General features: G+C 58.6%; 1 protein-coding gene across 1 annotated transcript; it reads left to right on the top strand.

Annotated features, from left to right (window-relative positions):
• Window positions 1–3260: 3260 nt before the first annotated feature.
• On the top strand, window positions 3261–22651 carry MMP15 (matrix metallopeptidase 15). The gene is made up of 10 exons (XM_079117594.1): window positions 3261–4101; window positions 14156–14304; window positions 14923–15048; window positions 16039–16346; window positions 16674–16835; window positions 17681–17925; window positions 18314–18452; window positions 19300–19450; window positions 19606–19721; window positions 20842–22651. Exons 1-10 carry the CDS (start codon window positions 3940–3942, stop codon window positions 21276–21278), a joined length of 1995 nt encoding a protein of 664 aa, XP_078973720.1. The 5' UTR covers window positions 3261–3939; the 3' UTR covers window positions 21279–22651.
• Window positions 22652–23155: the final 504 nt, after the last annotated feature.

Raw genomic sequence — 23155 nt, 5'->3', positions numbered from 1 at the left:
CGCAACCACTTTGAGGATTGGGCCAAGATCAATAAGCAGCTCTTCAGTGAAGAATGGATGGTGGCGATTGAGGAAGGAAGCAGAAATTTTGCTAGTGGGGGAGGGGTGGGCAAGCCAGGCTGCACCTGAGGAGGCCAGGCGGCAGGGTCTTGGCGGACACCCAGATATCAAATGTGCCTCCAGAGCAGAAGCAAAGCGCTCTGCTCCCGCTGACAGTGCAAAGCAGCTGGGGCTCTTCTATAAGAGGAGATCTGCTCCAGAAACCAGGGCGACAACTCCTGAGAAAGAAGGGACACTCAGAGCAGGCTGCGGTCCACCCCCAGGCTGGTGGCTTGCAAGGAAGAAATGCTCTTGATGAGGATCTTACTGCACCAGGGAGAACAAAATCAACTTGTCTGGCCTCAGAGGCCTCAGACTGTTTCCCACAGGGAGGGAAATGGTCATCTCACGGCCTGCTTGGCTGATTTCCACCTGGCACTCCCAGCCCTCTCCATCGCCTCTCCAGACCACCCCAGCTTTGTTTCCAAGGGAGAGGGCAATTACCTTGGTTTGTTTGTTTATTCCTCATCTTGGCACCAGGAGTCCCAAGAACTGCCGTGCAACCCAACCCAACCTGTTTTGCCTGCCTCTAAAGTGCCAAGCACTGAAATGGTGAATTTTGCAAAAGAGAAGAGTTTTATTCACCAGGCAGCCACCAAATGCAAGGAGGCAGGAGTCCCAAGTCTCAAATCTGCCTCCCAGCACAGGGTTTAGGTATGTGTGGGGTAAAGAAGCAGGTGGTCTGAGGCATGGAGAAGGGTGATCAGAGTAGGAAAAAGTGAAGTCATCGGTGCTCACATGTAGTCCAGAAGTCCTACGACTTTTCATAGGACACATATTCAGAAAAAAGCAGCAGGAGCATGTTCTGCTGATGGTATTTTTAGCTCTCTGATGTCAAAAGGGCACCCATTGGACACCTGCACTGGCCCGGGAAGGGTTAGTGGTTTCAACTGATTTGAAATACCTCAAAATTGCTGAAAACCAACTCGGGCAATGTTTACCACATGACCTATATCAGAAGTGTTATCCACCTATCTTAAATCGATGTGAGTGTACTGCTTAGCTACAGGTCCTTGAAAATTAATAAATGCAAGTGAAGCTAGAGGGTTTATTCAGGTTTGCCCTTAGATTCAGTCTCACCTTTGAGGTGGGCCTGGTGCACTGCCTTGAGGGACCCCTGGAGCTGGGGAGCTGGGGGGAAAGGGGCCTGGGCCTGGTTCTGGCCCACAGCAACTTTATTTCACTGAACAAGAGACCTCTCCTACTAGCTGGGTCAGACTTCTCTTACCAATGAGGAAAAAAAAAAAAAAAAAAAAAAAAAATCCTCAGAGGGGAATAACATGTTCCAGATCATCCAATAAATTAGGGCTGGGGTAGGAACCTCATGACCTGGCTTTCAGTCCAGAGCTTTCTATACAGCCCCTTACACCACATCTGGGTCACAAAATGAAACCATGCTATTAAACACCACAAACAGTCTTTGATTCAAAAGACTAAGAAGAAAAAAACAGAGGGGGACGTTGTCAGGGGTGAGGGTAGAGATGAAACAATATTGGCAAACTATGGTGTTTAAAGCATCCAAGGGCTGCCTTCAGGCACCTCAGTCCCTTCTGTCCTTCAGACTTTAGGTGCTGGCTAGACAGGAGAGAAACTTAGTCGCCTTGCCCAAGGTACCTGTAGGAGCTAGAACCAATCATTGGGAACCTCAAGATCTGATCAAAGGGGAAGCCACTTTGAAAAGGGATCTCCAAAAGAGAGAAAACAATCTCAGGGATTATCTGGCTGCAGGCCCCTACTGATGCTGCTCACCTTCTGGGCTCCTTTCCTACCAGGTAATCCCATAAACCCACTTTTTAAAAAACTGGCTGAATGAGAATAAGCACTAGGAAAGATCGCAGTGCATTCTGTTAAACAGGGGCAACCCTGGTGTCCATTTCTGAAGACCACTGTACATTTCCCAAAAGCAAATTTCAAGGTAGACAGTTTAGAAACCCATTTCCCAGATGAGGGATCCCTACAGAGAAGTTGGAGAAAATGAATGAACTTGCCAAACTCTAACTTCCTTCCTGGGAGGACGCTCTGCCAGGCAACAGGTAACGTCCACCATGTGGACCAAGCACCAGGTGCTTTTTCTTCACCTGGCAGATCGGTTCAAACAGGCCATTTCTAAGGCTCTCTGCCCCGCCTTTGATTGCAGGGAGGCGAGGCCCGCTATGGAGCCCCAAGGGCCCACTTTAGGGAAAACCGCCCTCAGGTACGGAAAGCTCCTATCTCCGGGTCTGCAGAGAGGTGCGATCTCCGCCCCAGCCACCTTTCGACCTCAGCCCGCCAGGGTCCAGGGCTGCCCTAGGTCTGTGCACAATCTCAGCGGACTTTCGACCCCGACTCCCTAGCTCTGGCTTCCAGCACCCACACCGACCGGATCTCAGACCACTCCCGGAATATAAATAAATCTATCCTATTAAGCTCCGCGGAAAGGTTTGCTCACCGGTCCAGAGCTTGTTCGGGCCTCAATGTCGCACTTCACTTGCACATAATAGCGGCCAAGAAATGGCTGGCTTCTGTTTGGAAACGAATGTGTGCTGAGCAGGTGCCAGAATCCTCGCCTAATCCTCACCCGGCTCCTTGCCCCACGTTCCAGGTGAAGACATGAAGGTTCAGAAAGACTAAGTAATTTGTCCACATCCAACAGCAGGCCAATGGGGGCGCGGGACTCAAACCTGTGCGCACCGCCCGGCAGAGGCAGCCAACTCCCCCCTCACTTTGCAAGTGAGGAGAGTTACTCAAGGGCCCAAAACACGCTTTGGAAAGGGCCTTGGCCAGCAAATTCCAGCGGTTTTTGTTGTTGTTGTTGTTGTTTGTTTTTTGGGGGTTTTGTTGTTGTTGTTGTTTTTATTCATTCGTTTATTTTAGTCAAAATACGACACTTGGGTCCCTTCCCCAGCCCTCCTCCCTGTCCCCCTCTGCCTCAATATCCCCCATTCTCACCCACCAACAGCGAGGAGGAGGAATCTTCATTCCTCTTCCCTAGGGAGACCACGCCTTCCTTGCGCCCTCCCAAACGATCCAACTGAGGGTCACCCCCACCTCCAGAACCTGGGATGGAGTGACGTGGGGCGGGCTTGGGAATGTTTGTCGCCATCTGGTAAGAACAGCCCCACCTGCCGGGGCTTGACTACGGGCACCTGCTACTCGGAAGCCTCGGGTTAGGGAACTGCCCCCAGCCCCCGCCAGGGCCCGCACTCAGAGAGAGTACTGGCCCTTTAAGAGCGGCGGCGGCCGCAGCGCGCTGGGAGGAGGGTTGCGAGCGCCCGAAGCCGCGCCGAACTCGCCGGGGACGTAGGGCGCCGGCTCCGTGCCTCGCTCGCTCGCTCGCTCGCTCGCTCGGGCCAGTTCCCTGCGCTCCTTCCGGGACTGCCTGGGGACCCCGGCCCTGTTGGGCGCAGCGTTGAGCAGATCCCCGGGCAGGAGGCGCGCGCTCTGGGCAGCGCCGGGCCTTGGGCATGGACAGAGGGAGCTGGGAGCGCAGGGGGCGCCGCGGGTCCGGGCGGCCGGAGCGCTGAGCCAGACAAAGGCTCAGGAGTTGTGCTTGCTCTCGGGAGCCGGGCGCTGGGCGCCGACGCTGCGGGACCCCACGGCCCGCAGCTCCGGCCCGGCCCCCCTCCCGCGGGCGGGCTCCGCGCGCCCGGACCTGCCCCTGCCCGCTTCTCCTGGAGCTTGGGAATTTGCCGAGGGGACCTGAGCGGCTCCAGCAGGGACCGGGAGCCAGAAGTCCGCCGCGCGCCCGCCGGGCCGGAGCCAGGGAGCGTCGCAAGTTTTCAAGCCGCGCGCGGGGACCCGGCACCCGCGAGCGAACGAGCCGGGCGTACAGCGCTCCAGACGGGACCCGGAGCCGAGAGCATGGGCAGCGACCGGAGCGCGTCCGGACGGCCGGGCTGCGCGGGCAGCCTCCTCGGCGGTCGGGAGGCAGCTGCACGGCCCCGGCTGCTACTGCTGCTGATGGTGCTTCTGGGCTGCCTGGGCCGCGGCGCAGCGGCCGAGGACGCAGAAATCCACGCCGAGGTAAGGACCCCCGCCCTGCTCCTTTGCTGGAGGATGGAGAGGGGAGCCACGCCCGCAGCCGGGGGGCCCGGAGGTGGGGGAGCGGAGACGTCAACCCGGCTGGGGGTTGACCAGGAAAGGGGTCCGGGAAGAAAGGGGAGCTGGCCGGGTGCCCCTCCCGAGCTCGCCCTCGTCCCAAACCCTGGAGGGCATAGGGCTTGCGCCCGCCCAGGACACTACTCCGCCCCAGCCTGTGTCCCAGGAGCCGCTTCCGCCGCCCCCATTCTTTTCCTCCGGTCCTTCCTTCCCTTGCTGGCTGCCGATTCCTCGAGAGCCGGACTGGCGCGCCCTGGTGCTCTTTACAAGTGGGGAGGGGGTTGCTGGGGGGTGCCCTGGGCGGAGCGGGAGCTGGGCAGAGCTCCTGCTTGGGTAGCCTCTGGTCTGGCTGACACCTTGCGTTTCCCAGCTGGTCAGGATGGGGAGGGGGAGGGGTGTGAACCGCCGAGGCAGCAGACTCAGGTTGCAGAGGCGCTTTGGCGACTTTCTAGCGCTTTTGCGCGGAAGCCTCTCTGCACCCGGGTGGAGTCCGAGGCAGAGACCCTGTCCCCCTAGCACTTCTTCCCACCCGCATCCCTCCGCCGAGGCTTGGTAGGAAAGCGTAGACTCCGCGCCTCTTTTCTCTGGAAGCCCGTCTGACGTCCCTACGCGGGCGGGTCTCTGGATTGGTCCCGCCGGTGACCAGGCGCGGCCTCCCGGCGCAGAGCCGGGTCCAGTCAGCAACTCCAGCTCCAGGGGGTCCCCCAACCCTAGTTCGTTGCCCTAGAGCAAAAAGAGTCGGTCTTCTGACTTCTAAGGTCCTGCTCCCTGCCCTGGACAGGTGATGAGAGGAGTGAGGAGAGGACCACCCTGGAGCCGGCGCCCGGCCGGATAGGCTCGGGCCTCGGTGCCCTTGGGCTGCCCGGGCTGCGGGCCCAGCGAGCGCCTGAGCGCTGTTTCTATTTGCAGCGGGGACGGTGCTCCCTCCCAGCCCTCGGCGGCTTCCCCACCTCCCCTGTCTGCCTGGGAGATTTTTCCGATGGAAGCTTGCTCCTTCCCCGCCCTACTTTAATAAAAGCGTGGAGGAAGGGCAGGGAATTCCTCCCAGGCTCGAGTTTCACCTCCCAACTAGTTCCCCACCTGCTCTGCCCTCCCTCCCTGGCCAGGCCAGGAGAAGCTTCAGGGAGTCCAATCCAGCTCCCCCACCCTCCACACACCAATTCTTGCAGGCAGAGGCTTATAGGGGGCTTCTGCTAGTGGGGGAGTGTGTCACCTGCCACTAGAGTAGAGAGTACCAAAGAATTTCAAGTCAGATTCACCCTTAAGAACTTTACAATATAATATACATAGGGGTGGCATCTTCATACAGAAAGGATTAGAGACTAAGCTAGAATTTGGTGACTGTGCACTGTGAACGGGCATCCTGGATAGCCAGGAGCAGAGATGCTGGGACTTGGGGTTTCTGAGGCTTCCCACTCTTTTCTTTGCTTCTGCAGTTCCATCGCCACCCCCCTTCTCTCTGCTGCATCCACAGTTCCACATACCCACAGCTCAGCATCCCTAAGAGACCCCTGGTAGCACTGAAACCTTCAACCTGTGCTGTCACTGGCTAGGAATTCCGATTGGCCCCACTCCTTGAGACAACTCAAGTTGGGTCTGGGCTGTGGCTAGAAGGGACTCTGGAAGGTTTAGGAAGCCTGGAATGTTGGAAGCCAGTGACTAGAAGGATAGAGATAGATGGAAGTGGCTGGGGCTGTAGCTCAGTGGTAGAGTACTTGCCCAGCATGTGCAGGGTCCTGGGTTTGATCCCCAGCAACATCAACCAAAAAATGTGGACAGTCCTAGTCCCTAGAATTGGCTTTGAGGTGTAGGCTGCTCCTGGATTCCCATCAGTAATCTGGGAACAATCTGGGCCCAAAGAGACAGTGGCGTTAGCAGCCAGCCTGTCTATTCAGACTCCTGGCCTGGCTTATACCCTGGTCAGGGCCTCCCTACCTTGGAGAAGGGCTCTAGTCCTTGCCCCAGATTGTCCGCTGCTGCAGACCTCTACGACCATCTCCAAGCACATTGGCAGCTGAGCCAAAGCCAACCCCTTTCCCCTCCCTTTCAGCCAACCAGGGTAGAAACCTCAGAAGTTTCCCCCAGCTGAATCAGGGAGTCTGGCCTGTGCTAGGAGCCAGCAGACGCCTGCACCAGCCAGGTCCCACCCAGAAAGGCTGACTTGGGGAAGCCACCACTGAGCAACTCTTCTATCCAACTCCTTCCTTTGGACATCAGGTCCCAGCCTCCAGCCATCAGGTACTGAAGCCCCACCTGGCCAAGGTGCCTGCTGTAGCTTTGGGTCAAATGGTCAGAGACTCCAGGCCCCCATCAGGTCTCTATCCTGGCTACAGTTACCTGACTGATTTAAGTGCCTTTGGTTGTCACCAGAGAAGGTGTCTTTTCCCACCTGGACCCACCCTCAGCCTTTCTCACCCGCCAGGCACAACTTCAGGTGACTCAGCTGCCAGAGTTCACAGGTGTGGTGCCACCACCAAAACATGGACACACCCATCTCCCTGAACAGACCCAGGAATGTTTTCCTGCCCCTTCCTGGCCACCAAGTGGGTTGAGCAAAGGGATGGGGTCAACTCCAGTGCTCATTTGGACCTGCCAGCTGCAGCCCCAGGTTTCCACCTCTACTCATATTTCATTGCCACCAACCTTTCATGGCCGATCTCCTCGTATTAATGCTCTGTGAGTGTGGAGCAGAATCTACAGAGACCCTCCCTCTCCTCTCAAGGAGAAAGGAGCCCATGTCAGGGCCATGTCTCTGGGAATCCACAGTAACTGCTGACACATGGCTTCTCTGCACGTGCTCTTTCCAGTCCCAGAGAGCACTGCTCTGACCCATGTGATGGGGCTCTGATTGGGGCTGGGTCTTTCACACCGTCCCTGTGCTTGACTGCCCTTGGGCCTAGCCCATCAGCTGCCTCCTTGCAGAGGACAGCCCAGTGTGTCCCCTCCTCTAAGCAACAAATGGGTGTGACCTGCCCATTGTAACTCCTGGACACAGACACCTTCCTTAGGTCCATCACAAAGAGTTGCAGACTCTTAAAAGACATCCCTGCATGTGGACAGGAAATATTCCTGTCCTCCCCAAGATGACTTCTGCTAAAAGCCCAGCACCCACTGCCCCATCGTTGATGCCAGCTTGGAAGGGCAACACATGGGCCAAGGAAAATTGCTCCCTACCCACCACTTGATTCTGGCTGTCCCTCCACACCCCTATTGTTGCTTGATCCAGCTGTTCCCTGTCATTGTCACCTCTGCCTAGTTTGGCTTCTACCTGAGTCTAGCTGTGGGGTATCACTGCTTCCTGGCTCAGAACAAAGTTGGCACCCTCTATATCATCCTGACTCATGTGGCTTACACTCTAGGACACTCAGGTAGAAGCAAAGCCCCGTGACCAGTTTTGCTTTGGGCGTGGAGATGTGTTCCCTGAGTCAGCAAAAACAGGGAGAGGTTGGGGACACTGCTGGGCTCCTTCTTCTTCAGTTCAAAGAGGGTACTGGAAGCACCCACAGATAAGTGGGAGAACCTCGGACCCGGAAGGTGGCTGAACACTCCAGGCCTGAGACACACAGTAGGTGCCTTTTGACTGAACAAGCTCCACTGAGGGCTTGAGAATTAGGGCTCCCATAGGGCTGCTCCCCAGAAGGACATGGGTTCCAGGGATGCCTGGAGACCAGTAGCCATGGGACTGGGCCTTTTGGGGGAGGTGGCAAACCTAGGCAAGAATGGCAGAGGCGTGTGAGCAGACAAAGAGGGATGTCCCTTACCAAGTCCCATTCTCATGGAGGAAACAGGAGAAATTGGGCAGGAAGACCCACCCAACCCCTGGCGTCAGGATAGACGGATGGGGACCTGGGGACCAGCCCTTAGAGCAGCTGCACATCCTCCTGCCATCTGACGGTCAGGCCCCTGAAGCGGGAAGCCTGGAAGCCAGGGTCTGATTTAGCTCTCCAGGGCCAACCTGTAATTCTGAGTACCACCTTGTCCCGTCCCCAGGAGGGACTGCCACCCTGGAGGGGTGAAGGCCCCCCCAGCTCCATGCCCCATGCTTACAAGTGTGACACCTGGTACATAGGAAGTCCTTAAAAAATAGTAGCAAAACCAGTGACTCTGAGAAGCAAGCGGCATTGACTGTGGGCCATTCCATTGGGCCTGTCTGAGCCTCAGTTACCCGTCTTTGAAATGGGAATAGCGGAATACCTACTGGAAGGAGTCACTGAAGAGCTTCATTACATTTGTGTGCGATCTGAGTGTTGTGTGCAATGGCCACATGTGGGGCCCAGAGAGGCCCAGGTGTTCTTTCTGAGCACCCTCAACGTCTTCTGTCCTGGGCATGGCTAGGGGTGCCCCCTACACATTTTCACTTTTTGTTGTCTTTTCAACTCTTAGTTGGCTGCTCCGTTTTCCCACTGTGTGGGGGAGAAACCTAAGCCTGCAGGGTGAGAGAGAATGCCCCAGATTCCACACCTAGGGACCGCAAAGCTGAGATTTAAACCCAGATCAGTGTGGCTTGAGACCCAAGCCTAGGCTGGGTTAAAGGCTGCAGGTCAGAGTGCGGGGTGCCATCCCGGGGAGCTTCCACCTGGCAGGAGCCTGCTGGACCTGAGCCAGGTGGGAAGGAGCTTTCGGGGTGGGACCAGAACTACCCTGAGCTGTGTGAGCAGTGTCCCCACCACCAGCCGTCTGCTCCCAGCCCTGTGGGCTGCCCTATCCAATAATCACCTGTAGGGGGAGTTCCAGGTGAGGCCCCAAGGCCTGGCCCCCAGCCAACCCTGGAACTCCTGGCAAACAGAGGTCCCTGTTCACCCCGCCCCTGCCCGCCCCCTGGCCAAAGGACTGGTTTGTTTTTTCCTCCAGGTTAAGGAGTGTGGGGTGGGCTGGGGTAAAGAAGTGGCAGGAAGTCTGCCTCCTTCCTGCTTCCCAGGCTGGCTGGGAAGGTGGTGGTGTCCCCCACCACCAGAGTCCCAGCCTCACGTGCAACTCTTTAAGAGCCATGGTGAGAGGCAGATTTAAGCCCAGATAAGCACCTGTGTCTGCCAGCTGTGGATCATGCTGCCCCTAAAGGTATCAAGCAAGCCACCAAGGACTGGCAGCCTGGCCACTCCCCTCTTTCTTTTTTGATTTTGGGGCTAGTTGCCATTTGTTTTCTTAAGCTTGTCCTGCATGACCCCATTTTGCAGAGGAGGGAACTGAGGGTCAGAGAAGTCGCCTTGATCCTGTTCATTTACTCGAAGGCTTGTTATGTGCACAAGCAGTGGGGACCAGGGGGCAGAGGTGACACAGGGAGACTGATTTCTGCTCAGCCCACGGAAGAGCTGTCCAACAGTTGTTGCTGCCCTGAGATAGACTGGGCTACCCACCTCTGCAGGGGTGCAAGCGGGATGAGTCCTTGGCCCAGCTGTGGCCTCAGGGAGTGGCTGGGTGTGATGACATTGAGCCCTTTCTGGCATTAGACTGGATACATCTGGGTCCTGCTCAGGGTCACCCAGCTGGTGAATGGACTCTGGAGAAGACAGGCCTGTTGGCCTCAAGTGTGTGGCTTGCAGGGTCTCTGGATGCCCCATTTAGTCCCTGGCACTGCTGGGAGTACAGAGCCTGGCCTGCTCCCAGGAGCCCTCGGGGCAGGAGTATGGGGTGGGAGAGATGGTGTGATTAGGACCTCACAAGGCCATGAAAGGTTTGGGGGCTGGGACCATTGCTGGTGGCCCTGACAAGACTCCTTTTGTGCCTGGCTGGGTGAGCCTGCCCAGGTCTGCTCAGATGGCAGAGAACTTGGGCGAGAGGCAAAGCAGAGCCCAGTGCCGATTGTCCTTATCGTGGGGGTCTGATAAGGGCCTTGGGGAGGGGCTACTGGCCGACTGCCCTGATCTGGGCCCAGGAGGCGCTTCCATGGCAGCAAGAACCGGCGCTAGCCCCCGCCCCCATCCCCATGGCCACTTACTGCACAGTATTGATCCAGCGTCTTCTCAGACGCACCCTCCCTACAGGCCTGCCTCCGTATTGTCTCAGCAGTCCTGGGGGAGGGCCGGCGTGGCTCGGTGCCCAGACCCGGCCGGGGATGTTGGGTGTGGGGAGGATTAGAGGTCCTCCCCCAGCGCTGTGCTGGGCACTGTTCCTGAGAGGGCCCAGAGCCCAGCATCCCCACACAGGTCCGGATTGCTGGTGGTACGTCAGAAACAGCCCGGTCTGATAGCACTGCCCGTGGGCCCACTTCTAGCCCGATCAGCTGTGTGACCCTGGGTGGGCAACCCACCCTCTGGACCTTCTGTCTGTATCTGGGAATGGTTACATGTTCATTTACTTTTCAGGGGTGGTTGTGAGCATTCCGTGGGGTGATGAGCCTGGACTGCCTGGCCTGGGCTGGATCCTCAGGTGCTTTGTTCATGGCCTCTCTCAGGGCAAGGACTCCGTGGGCCCCTACTCATCTTGCCTAGGGCCGGCCACTCACCTGCAGCATCAGTAAATACTTATAGGATGGGATCTGGGGCTCAAGAAAGAAATGATGGAGAGAACCTCGGTGCTGGGGTCCCCTGCAGCAACCCCACCCTGTGCTGCAGACGAGAGGGGCCCTCGTGGCCCCGGAAACCTCCTCTCCTCACACTGGTCTCATGGAAGCAGAAGCAAGCTCTGGTGCACACCCTTCCCCTGCTCTGCCTCTTACTGACCTCCCTGAGCTCAGTTTCCCCCACCTGAGAAACATTTTTTTTTTCCTATCAGGGATTGAACCCAGAGGCGATTAACCATGGAGGCACATCGCCAGCCCTTTTTATGTTTTATTTAGAGACAGGGTCTTGCTGAGTTGCTTAGGGCCTCGCCAAGTTGCTGAGGCCGGCTCAGAACTCTGATCCTCCTGCCTCAGCCTCATGAACCACTGGGATGACAGGTGTGTGCCACCGCGCCCAGTGAGGAACAAAGCTTTACCACTTGGCTCACCCCTCCTGTGAGACTCCAGGCCAAGGAAAGGAGGGACTTGTGAGGGGACAGTTTTACAGTCACCATTAGGAGCTGCAGGAGCTTGAATTGCGCCCTCCCCCACTTTGGGACGGGAGGTCGCAGGCTTGGACCTCCTGTCTGTATCTTGTGCAGCAGCAGGGCTCGGCAGGTGGGACTCCCTCACCTGGAGGCAGCAGCACCTGCCACACCTGGGCCCCCCTTAAGCTGTTGACCCCCCACCCCGTCCTTGCCTCCTGAGCTTGTCACACTTAATGCAGGGGTGGGGCAGGAAACTCCCTCCTGGGCACTGGGGACAGGGAAGAAGCCCATAGCCCTGCGGGTGGTGTCTGCTGCCACCCTGGCTGGTTTATTGGCACTTGGCATGCAGCCGCCTGAGTGCGTGTTTTTGCCAGAGTCAGGCAGCCGTCAGCTTCGCCTCGTCACCCAGAGGCTCGCCTGGCTGGTCTGTGCCAAGACCACGGTTCTGCCTACGTCCCTGCCTCCCAAAGGGCACCACCAGCTCTAGGCCTCTGGCTTGTCATCTCAGCAGTGGCTGTGAGGCCTTTGTCACCGAGAGGCTGAGGGTTCCGGGCTTGGCTAACAAGGAGATGGACGTTCTTTGCTCCCTGGTCACTTGGAGATTCCTGTCTGTGAGAGGGAGGGTCCACAGGCTCCCTTGGGACTTTCCTGCCACCCCTGAGCTGGCCCTGGGATCAGAGGCCCTGCTGCCCCATTCCCTCTGCTGATTTCTGGAACTCTGCTGCAGACAGGCCAGCTCCTCTCTCTCCTCCCCAGAGCTCTGCCCTCCCCTCTCTCCCCCCTCCTGTCACTCTGCAGACACTGCTAATCAGCCCCTCGGTGGCCTGTGATTGCGCTCCTGGAGATATTTTTACCTTATGCAAATAGGAAATGTAGAGGTGCCCTTGCTGTCAGCAGCCAGCCCCCCGCCCCTCGCCCTCGGAGCAAAAGCACGGTGGCCTCTCTTTCCTGCATCCTCAGGAAAACTGTATCCACTAATCGGGGTGGACCCGCTGTCCCCTGCCGCCGCCACCACAGGGGTTTCGAGGAGATTCAGTGCTTGGGAAAGGCTGCTGCAGGGCCATGACACTGCCAGTGTGTGACAGGGCTGAGGAGGTGGCGAGGCCACAGCCACCCTGTGCAGGGCCCTGGCTGGTGGCCAGGAGGGTGAAGCTTCCCTGGAAGAAGCAGAACGCGACTAGCCCTGGGGACGGCCAGACAGGCCCCTGGTTTCTGTCATCTATGTTTATTGTGCACTTTCTACGTAATCCCTGCAGAAACCCCTAGTCGGGCAGGCCCTCAGGCAGCTGGGGCACACGGAGACACAGAGCCAGGTCTCTGGAGCGGCTGGGCTTTGTCCTGCTGCTGCGGTGGAGCTAAGGCTGTTTCTCGGCCCCAAGCTTCCGCCCTGCTGCCCTTGCCTGCTCCCCGGGTCCTGAGAGGCCCCCGTGCCAGCTGCGGACCAGCTCGCCTCTCCAGCAGCTCCCCCATCGCAGCCTAGAGGCCGCTGAGCTAGGCTGGCTGATGGCACGGGGCACCGAGAGCGCCAGCACCTGAGGAGCTGGAGGGACGCTGGAGGCAGGCGGGTGTGTGGTGTGGCCCTGGCTGGTCAACGCAGGCTGTCAATCCAGAGCAGCCACTGTGTCCAGCTCCTGGCCTGCCCTGGACACCGCAGGTATACAGCCCTCATCCTCCAGGGCCACTCAAGGCGTGGCCATCAGGGTGGGTGAGGAGAGGCGGGAAGGACAGCTTGCCTGTGACTGAGGCCCCAGCGGCCTTGAGGGCGTGAGGGGCTGGAGGAGTTGCCTTTCCCCGTTGCTCAGCCTGGCTTTCCTGTGCTTCTGCCCTCCAGCTGCGACTGCCAATGTCATAGGGTGTAAAATCCTGCACTGTGGGTTCCCTGGTCTCCCCGAGACTGCGAGCCCTGGAGGGCAGACCCTGTCTCCCAGGGTCCCCCGCTGACCCAGTTCCCAAACTTAGGGAGGGTGCCCCAAAACATTTGGCTGGATGGATGGACAGACTGACTAATGGTTGGACAGAGGGATGAGACTTGCCTAGCAAGCTCTGAAAGGCGTTGCACACATCCATTGTGTGTCAGACGCTTTTCCCAAGGCTGTCTCCCCCAAATCTCACCCCAACAACTCCGCCATTCCCCATTTTGCAGATGAGGAAACTGAGGCCCAGAGAAAATGGTTTGTGGCAGGCAGAGCACCATGGTGCAGGCCTGTAATCCCAGCTTAGAAGAGGCTTGGGAAGAAGGATTTTTAAGGTTGAGGCCAGCCTCAGCAATTTAGCAAGACCATCTCAAAATTAAAAAATAAAAAGGGCTGAAGACGTAGCCCCTGGGTTCAATCCCCAGTACTAAAAAACAGTTTGCGGCAGAACACAGGCTGGTTTTAGGTCTCCATCCCCCACCCTTGGACCTGATTGGGCTGCTTGAGTCTGTCTGCCCTCTTCTCAAGAGATTTAGGGTCTGCTGGGAGCAACCCTGAGGATCTGGTTTTCCTACTTGGTTAGTCCTCAAGAGATTCTGAACCCTGAATTCCCCAGCAGCCACCTGCAGTGGTCGGAGCCCACTCAGGAGGGACCAGTGCAGTAATAAGGACAGCTACTCTAGTTGTCCTCACAGACACAACCTTGTCCTCAAGGGGGAAGACAGACAGTAATGCCCTAAGTGAAGTATACAGCAGGTCAGATGGCGGTAAGAGGGAAGTGGGTGCAGGAGATGGTCAGCGGGTCTTTTCCCAACAGGATTGGATGGTGGTTGTTAGGTCAGACATCTAGGGTGGGGTCAGGTAGTAAGAGTCTTGTAGCTCCTTAAGAGTGGGCTTTCCTCTGGGCGAAGTCATTTAAGGTTCTAAGCAGAGGACTCATAAAGGACTTTCATTCTCCTCAAGTGAGAATAGACGAGGAGCCGGAGGCAGGGAGGTGCGACCTGAGGCTGGGGGTAGAGTTAGAGCTGGTTGGTGCATACTGTGCATGTTTGGAGGGTGCAGGGCCAGGGCCAGCTGACAGGATTGTGACTTCTTTGCAGAACTGGCTGCGGCTCTACGGTTACCTGCCCCAGCCTAGCCGCCACATGTCCACCATGCGTTCCGCCCAGATCCTGGCCTCTGCCCTGGCAGAGATGCAGCGCTTCTACGGGATCCCTGTCACGGGTGTGCTGGACGAAGAGACCAAGGCGTGAGTCTCTGGCTCCTCCCAGACCCCATGTGTTCCTCTGGCCTGTTCTCTGTAGGGCTTTGCCTGTGGAGATTCCAGAAAAGAGTGGCCTAGATAAGAAGTGGCAGATGATTTCGTCTTCCATGCTGATTCTGACTGGTTGTAGTGGCTGTCTGAAGCTGTGTTGAGAAAGCTTCTGAGGCAGAATCCAGACTAGTGATTGATTAGTGATATCTGCCACCGGCATGGGAATGGGGAGGTTCAGTCCGCAGGCCCTGGATACGATGTCCTAGTGGGGCCTTATTCTGAATCTAAGAGGTCAAGTGACTCAAAGCCACATCATTGAGAAGCACTGGACATAACACACCAAGGACAGGTGGCCTTAAGAGCAACCCTCCTGTTCTTGAGTACACTGGTAAAATGGGACTTGCCTCCATCTAGTCACTGCTGGACGCTCAGCGGTCCAGTGCAAGATCATTTTGCCCACTTCACTGGAATGAAAGCTGAGTGTCCCCACCCCTTTCACCTCCATACTAGAGGCAGCTGGGAGGCGGGAGGGGCCTGGCAGGAGGTGGGCTGCCTGGAAGAGGCAGAGCTGAAACAGGCACGCTGAGCTCACCCTGCACACCTGTGGCCCAGGTGGATGAAGCGGCCCCGCTGTGGGGTGCCAGACCAGTTTGGGGTGCGCGTGAAAGCCAACCTGCGGCGGCGGAAGCGCTATGCCCTCACCGGGCGGAAATGGAACAACCACCACCTGACCTTCAGGTAGGGGCCCTGCTGCCCAGGCCACTGTCTGACCCTCTCTGTGGCTGAGCCCCAGGCTTCCTGTCCCAGCGGCTCACTCTGGGGGGCCGTCTAGACAGTCCCCGCAGCTCCCATGCTGGTGAGAGCAGCCATGCATTCTAGGATCTCTCTCCAGAGGTCAGGACTCCTGGAGCTGCTTCCGTTCTGTCCTTCCCTGCCTCCCACTGTCAGCAGTTAGGCAGCCACAAGGGGCTCCAGTAGGTTCTGGGGCGGAGGCTGGAGTGTGGGAATCCAGGCACCCATCGTGAGCAGAGCAAGTCCCCTGCAGAACCCCTGAGCAGAGTGAGCCTGTAGCCAATGGCGGTCCCGAAGGACTCCCTGTCTAGTCTAGCCATGACCCCTGCCCAGCTTCACCGAAGAAAGAACAATTCCCAAGACTGTAGACCTCCGGCCCTGGAGTAATTCATGGTCTGATTGGCCAGATCTCCCTCCCTCTCCCCCTTTCATGGAAGTCTGTCCAGCTTGATCTGAGTGACCTGGACAGCAGGTTCTGTGCTACAAGTCCTTCGATAGTCATTCCGTCTGCACAGGGACCCCATGCAGAAAATACTACCCGCCCTTCCCATTGTACAGATGAAGAAACAAATTCAGAATCTAAGTCACTTGCCCAAGGTCACATCGAGGGTGTTAGAACCAGGTCTTGAACTTGGGTCTGCCTGACCCTGGGGTCAATGTTCAGGACAGCTTGGCCTATCTCCCCAACCTCAGCCACCTGCATCCCCAGCCATGAAGCTTCCGTACTATTATTAACTTACTGTCTTTCTTACTTAAAATCAGCTTCTGTGCTACCGTGTAGAATTTTAATGAAGTACTGGATTTGCAAATGCTAATTCACATCAGAATAAACTAATGGTTGGTCCTGACCGTTTTGTGTGCATTCTTGGGAACGTGCCAGCAGAGGACAGTAGCCCGGGGCCTGCATCCGCTCACATCCTTCCCACCCACCCACAGCATCCAGAACTACACCGAGAAGCTGGGCTGGCACCACTCGCTGGAGGCCGTGCGCAGGGCTTTCCGCGTGTGGGAGCAGGCCACACCCCTGACCTTCCAGGAGGTGCCCTACGAGGACATCCGGCTACGGCGGCAGAAGGAAGCCGACATCATGGTACTCTTTGCCTCTGGCTTCCACGGTGACAGCTCGCCATTTGATGGCACGGGTGGCTTTCTGGCCCACGCCTATTTCCCTGGCCCTGGCCTGGGTGGGGACACCCATTTCGACGCAGATGAGCCCTGGACCTTCTCCAGCACTGACCTGCATGGTGAGGACAGCTGGCCAGGGTGGGGGCAGGGCCAGCAGCACCTGGGCTAGGCATGGCCCTCTGAGTGGGTGCAGCAGCTGCAGGGTCAGGAAGGGAGAGTGTCCCCTGTTTGGGTCTCTGGAGACCTGCATTGACCTCGGTCTGTTGTCCCATCTCCAAGGGGAGGTAGGTAGAGAAAGGTTTGCTGTACCTTTCTCAGGTGGGGACATTAGGGGTCAGAAGAGAGAAGCCGGAGTAGGGGGGGTGCTCTGGGCAGCCTCGGCCTGGAGGAACTGGGTGGCCAGGTTCTGGGACAGGGCAGAGTGACCAGGCTGCCCACTCCTGCAGGGAACAACCTCTTCCTGGTTGCAGTGCACGAGCTGGGCCACGCGCTTGGCCTGGAGCACTCGAGCAACCCCAGTGCCATCATGGCGCCTTTCTACCAGTGGATGGACACCGACAACTTCCAGCTGCCCGAGGATGACCTCCGGGGCATCCAGCAGCTCTACGGTGAGTGGACTGTGACCAGTCCCGGTCTGCCTGCCCTCGCCCAGCCCTGTGAGACACAGGCACTGACGCTCTGCCCTCTCCGAGGATCAGTGACAGAATCTCTTGGAAAGTGGTGGTGTTGGAAGTCAGACCCAGGGCTGACCCATGTCGGCCTGGCCCTCACCCAGGGTCTCACCGTGGCTCCAGGCTGCAGCTCTGGGGGAGTCACTAGAGTAAGAGTGCCCCAGGGTCCCAGGATCCACCTCCACCACCACTGCTCCCACCCGAACCTGTCACGGGCCCTCCCCTGAGAGTTGCTAGTTTGTCACTTTTCCAGTGGCTTTCTCGGTGGTGAGGGCTCCTGAGGGCCAAGTTCCATGGGCCAGAGCCCTCACTCTGCCCACACTGAGCCCTCCTCGGGGCTGGCAGCTCTGGCCTTGCAAGGCATTTGATAGATTCCACCGCCCCTGCATCCTCAGCAGTTGGGTAACAAGACATGCACTTGGCAGAGTTCAAGGTCCCTGATGCCAGAACTGTGCCCTTATCTCTGGAGGAGTCCCGCTTCCTGATGTGGGCATCCTGAGGCAAGTGGCCCAAGGGAAACCAAGGCAGGCAGCCTTGGAGTGCAGTGACCCAAGTCCAGTGGGGAGGACCAGGAAGGGACTGTATGGAAGAGACTCAAGGTCCCCCTGAGGATGATGGTGAGCATGGGGGAGGGGTCTGCTGTGGGCAGACAAGACCTTTCTCCAGGGTAGGCCTGCTACTGCCCTGTCTCCATCCCTTCCCAGGATTCTGAGCTGGAGAAGCTCATCCTGTCTGGGTCTGGAGCTGCCCCCTCACTTCTTGCTAACTGCTTTTTGCTGCAGGCACCCCAGATGGTCAGCCACAGCCCACCCGGCCTCTCCCCACTGTGACACCCCGGCGGCCAGACCATCGACCTCCCCGCCCCCCCCATCCACCTCCCCCAGGCGGGAAGCCAGACAGGCCCCCAAAGCCAGGCTCCCCAGCCCAGCCCCGAGCCACAGAGCGACCCGATCAGTACGGCCCCAACATCTGCGACGGGGACTTTGACACAGTGGCCATGCTTCGCGGGGAGATGTTCGTGTTCAAGGTCTGGTCCTGCACTCCTGGTGCCTCCCCCACCTCCAACCCCTTGGCCCAGGCTCAGAGCAGGAGGGCTCCCACCCAGTCCACCCAGAGCCTTACCTGCCTGCTGACTTGAGCACCCTGTCCCTCCCTCACTGAGCAGCCCCAAGGGGCCATCAGACCCTGATGAGGAAGAAACCAGCCCAGGAGGATGAGGGATTTGCTGAGGGTCCCATGACAAGCCCAGGTGCCAGCTGCCCAGCCCAGGTCTCACCCTGGGCCTGCCCTGGCTCTGCCTAGCTCAGTGTCACAGTGACCTCCCCCAGACCCTCTCTGACCTGGGAAGGGGTGGTGAGGGTCAGGCCTCCCAAGGCAAGGCACAGCTGCCCACCAACACCACGCCCCCCCCCCAGGGCCGCTGGTTCTGGCGAGTCCGGCACAACCGTGTCCTGGACAACTATCCCATGCCCATTGGCCACTTCTGGCGTGGTCTGCCCAGTGACATCAGTGCTGCCTATGAGCGCCAGGATGGTCGTTTTGTCTTTTTCAAAGGTGAGCTGGGACAGGCGTGGGGGAGGGGCCGGGCAACTTCATGCCCTGACCTCTGGCTCAGCTGGACCTGAGGGGAAGAGGAGGGGCACAGGGTTGTGGCTCCTGTTTCTACCTGTCTCCACTCTGAGTTCACTCTGGGAGGATGGGGACACCTGCAGGCAGTGACTATACCTAGTGGTAAAGTGAGGAGGGGAGGTAGACAGAAGCCAGGAGCGTCAGGTGGACCTGGGACCGTGCAACCTGGAGGCCGCCCAGATTGGGGGTGAGTATCTGTCCATGGGGGCATGGCCTTATTTCTCTCCATCCTTGCCTCTTACCCTCATGAGCATACGTCCTCATGAGAGCAGGTCCCCCAGGCCCACCTGGGGGCAGGAATTCTGCGGTCTGCTACAGACCTTGAGGGGCAACTTGCCCCTGATAGATGGCTGTCTCCAGCCCCGCTAGCTTGAGCCCAGAGGAGGCAGGAGTTACCGGGCTCACACTAAAGAGGCGGGTGGTGGGCCACTGAGGAGTCCCAGGGACCAGGCAGAGACCCCATTCCCCTGTCTATATAAGAACTCAGTGGGTAAAGGGCTGTTAGTGTCTGGGTGTGTCTGGGTGTGATCCACAGACCTGCACACATGGAAACGAATGTGTCACTGGCGTCCCTGACAGCGCAGCTTCCCCTCCATGGGTGCTGGGAGGTGCACTGTACGTGGTCCTGGCGTGTGGATGTCCACCTGTCATATGGACAGTGCTGTATGCTGAGAAGAATGGGTTTGTGGGCCCAGAAGGGCATTTCCTGAGCCCCCACCCTACGCACACTCCCCCCAGGTGCCTCCTCACACACCTCCCGCTCCTCCTCCAGGTGACCGATACTGGCTCTTCCGAGAAGCAAACCTGGAGCCTGGCTACCCACAGCCACTGACCAGCTATGGCCTGGGCATCCCCTATGACCGCATCGACACGGCCATCTGGTGGGAGCCCACAGGTCACACCTTCTTCTTCCAAGAGGACAGGTGAGTGGCACACTCCCTCCCCTAAAGGGAGGAGGCCCCAACCTGACTCCCCTGCCCCCTGCGAGGCCTATCCAGAAAGAGCCCACTGCCTGTGGGGGATTGGACCCGGTCCCAGCAGGGTCTCTAGGTCCACAGCCTGGTGCTTCTTGTCACAGGTACTGGCGCTTCAATGAGGAGACACAGCACGGAGACCCCGGCTACCCCAAGCCCATCAGCGTCTGGCAGGGGATCCCCGCTTCCCCCAAAGGGGCCTTTCTGAGTAATGATGCAGGTACCAGCCAGCCAGCCCTCTCCCGGTGTGCCACAGGAGCAGGGGACATGACTGCCCGAAGTCCTTCAGCATTGCAGTGGCATGTATGGGGACAGCTATGTTGGGCCTGGCCCTCCCCTTTTTAAGGACAGGCAGACTAAACCTTGAGTCTTGAGCAGAGAGCCTCAGCTCACAGGTAGGAAGGTGTGGAGTCCGGGTCTGCCCAGGCCAGCCTGCGTCCAAACCTGGAACTCAGAACTGCCCTGCAGCCCACAGTGTCCAGCTCCACACAGCTTAAGGGAGCCTGGAGCTGGAGCGGGTGGACTTGCTCAGAGAACTGAGGGCAGAGTCCTCCCAGGGCGTCACTGGCCCACCTAGAAGGGAAATCCGGTTTATCATGCAACCCAGTGACAAGGGGCTGCGGCTCTTTCATTTCTCCAGCAGGGTCTCTGGTGCATTTTAGAAAAACCACTAGCCCTCCTCCTTGGGTTCCAGTCTCAGGCTCGGAGGAGACCGGGCTTGCTCTGCCAGCACTCAGTGTGGTCACACAGCTCCCACATGTGGGCGTGTCCCTCTGCAGCTGCTCTGTTCACATTGTGTTCAGCAGAGCCCAGACTCACCCCTTGCTTCAAACCCGGCCCTTCCCAGTGTCAAGGGGACACAGGCAAGGTGCCCAAGGCCAGAGAGCCAGTGCAAGGCAACATTGAGTTCCGCTCCGGGTCCATGCAGGCTCACGGCCATGTCACCACACAGTCCCTTCTGTGTGGGGTGAAGCTGACGCCTGAATGAGGCAACTGGCTTCCCTGCGAGCAGCCAGCAGGCTGTACCCCATTAACCCAGTCAGGGAGCCTGGGGTTCTGGCCATGCCCTTGACCCAGGGTCTTCTCAGTCTATCCCCTATAAGATAGGAAAATGGCAGATTCGAAAACATTCAGGAAAGCAAGTGAGGAGTGTGTTTGGTCTTGTTCTTGGTGCTGGAGACGGGACCCAGCTAAGCATGGCTTCACCACCGAGCTGCAGCCCCAGCCCCAGGGAGGGGGCCTGAAAACTAGCCCCTCAGTCCATCCGGGTCGTCTTTGAGGGTCTCTGGCTGGTTGGTAGGGCCTGGCCTGAAGCTACCCTGGCCTCCTTGTCCCTGCAGCCTACACCTACTTCTACAAGGGCACCAAGTACTGGAAATTTGACAATGAGCGCCTTCGGATGGAACCCGGCTACCCCAAGTCCATCCTGAGGGACTTCATGGGCTGCCAGGAGCAGGCGGAGCCTGGACCCCGATGGCCGGATGTAGCCCGTCCGCCCTTCAACCCTGACGGGGGTGCGGAGCCTGGGGTGGAGGGCGGTGGTGCGGAGGGGGATGTGGGGGGTGGGGCGGGGACAGAGGAGGACGGAGACGGGGGCAGCCGCGTGGTGGTGCAGATGGAGGAGGTGGCACGGACGGTGAACGTGGTCGTGGTGCTGGTGCCCCTGCTGCTGCTGCTCTGCATCCTGGGCCTGGCCTACGCCCTGGTGCAGATGCAGCGCAAGGGCGCGCCGCGGGTGCTGCTCTACTGCAAGCGCTCCCTGCAGGAGTGGGTCTGACCCCGCTCCGCCTGGCGCTCGGGCCAGGGTGGCTCCTGTGGTTCCGGGGGCTCCCTGGGGCACCCCAGCAGCAGCGGGGGGCTCTCTCAGCCCTCCGGGTCTGCACACACCTCCTGTCAGTCCTTGTTTATTTATGCCTAGGGATTTTTTTTTTTTGGCACCTTAACTGAGATTTGTTTCTGCTTTCTTGACTAAAGCAGAGTGCTTAGAATTTTCTAAATGTACTTCTGCTGCAGTTAGGGAAGCAGGCCCTCATCCACCTGTGGCTTGGCCACAGCCAGAGGAACAAGGGACAGAGACCCACCTCTGGGAGGTGGCACAAGGGTTGTGGAACTTCTTCCAACCCTGGCCATAACCAGGGGCCCTGTTTGCCTTGAAGGGACCCAGCTGGGTCCCCACCTTCCTGAGTCTCTCTGCCTTAGGAAGAGCTTTTCACCCAGGGGCAACCCCCAGTTGCGAGCAGTCCACTGGCCTCTGAGTCCCATCTTGCCTCCTTCCCAGCCCACCTGACAGCCCCAGCAGCCCTGCTCCCCCCATCTGAGGACCCCACCCTACCCTGGCCAGCTGGCAGCTCCCACACCCCTCAGGCCACACCTCCTTCCCGCGGAAGGGGCCCTGGGCCTGCCTCACCAAGGACCAAAGGGAGTCTGCCAAGGACCTGCCCAGCACCAGCTCTGACCTCGCCCCCAGCCTGCACTTCCTTCTCAGCTGTGACCCGTCTGCTCCCTCCCGGGCCTCCCCACCCTCTCCCACTCACATCCGTCCTCAGGGGTCTGCCCCAGTTTCAGGCTCCTGCTGCCAGTGTCCCCGACCCTTGCAGTGAGAGGGGGCTGCTGGTGCCCAGGCTGGGGCAGAGGATACCAGACAGGTGCCAATAGTGGGGTGCCCACAGTGCTACAAGTCAGGCTTAGGGGATCCCTTGACTCCAGCTCCCTTCCCCCAGGGGACACAGGCCAGCAGTGTATCCCCCACCGGAGCCCACTGTGGCCTGGAAGGCCTCCTGGGTCCCGCCTGGGGGTGGGGGGCGGGGGTTCCCTTACTCTTTTCCTTCCCAAAGTCAGCAGGAGGCTGAGGCTGCTGGGGGAAATGGTACTGTACAGCCGGCTCTGCCCCCTCGGCATCCCCCAAGTCCTGAGCAAGTGGGCTGTGCCACCCTGCGGGCACTGGGGGCAGGGAGTGGGGTTCTGCCAGCCTCTCTCTACCTGGTGCTGAGTGCGAGTCCAGAAGCTGCCCCCGTCATCACGCCTGCAGAACTGGAGAGCCAGCGAGGGGTGGGGGTGGAGGGCGGGTGTCCACCCCCCTGTATATTTCTGCAAATAATCTGCACTGATTAAATATACAGCCGGCGAGTGTGGCCTTGTTTGTAAGAGACCTTGGCCTGCAGGTGGCAGGGGGTCAAGTCCAAGGATGAGAGGGCTTGACCTCCGTGCTCAGGAGACCTTGTCTCCAGCTCACTGGAGGCTTTTCCCAATGACCTTTGGAAACAATGCCCTGGGAGGGCCAGTGTTTGGGGGCGGGTGGGAGTGGCAGGGCCTGGGGCCAGACTGCTGGGTGGGGCAGGGAAGGGGTGTGGAATTTATTTGTGGTCATTAGTGGAGAGAAAGAAGGCCCAGCTTCCCACATCCCTCCACATCTAGTAATAGAAAGAGCCAGACCAGGCCACCCAGCCTTCACCTACCCAGACTAGGTTCTGGGCAACCTGAGGCCTGTCTGGAACAGGAGCCCAGAGCTGGGCACACAGAGAATTGGGAAATGGGCCCACTCTGGTTCCAGAAGTTCCCCTCACTCTATGAAGAGGTATGAAGGACCAAAACCTGTCATCTCGTCCTTCAAGAAGCAGAAAATCCCACCACAGGCCTGCTTAGGCTGCAGATGGC

This window comes from Sciurus vulgaris (assembly GCF_902686455.1).
Source record: "Sciurus vulgaris genome assembly, chromosome: 17".
Classification (NCBI taxonomy): Eukaryota; Metazoa; Chordata; class Mammalia; order Rodentia; family Sciuridae; genus Sciurus; species Sciurus vulgaris.
This window is presented reverse-complemented; position numbering and strand designations above follow the sequence as displayed.

Excerpts from the sequence above, each read along its gene's own strand:
- MMP15 (XM_079117594.1), top strand. The coding sequence starts at position 3,940 with ATGGGCAGCGACCGGAGCGCGTCCGGACGGCCGGGCTGCGCGGGCAGC. Across the intron at positions 16,347-16,673 it reads CTCCAGCACTGACCTGCATG|GGAACAACCTCTTCCTGGTT; the intron begins GTGAGGACAGCT and ends CCACTCCTGCAG. Across the intron at positions 16,836-17,680 it reads GGGCATCCAGCAGCTCTACG|GCACCCCAGATGGTCAGCCA; the intron begins GTGAGTGGACTG and ends TTTTTGCTGCAG.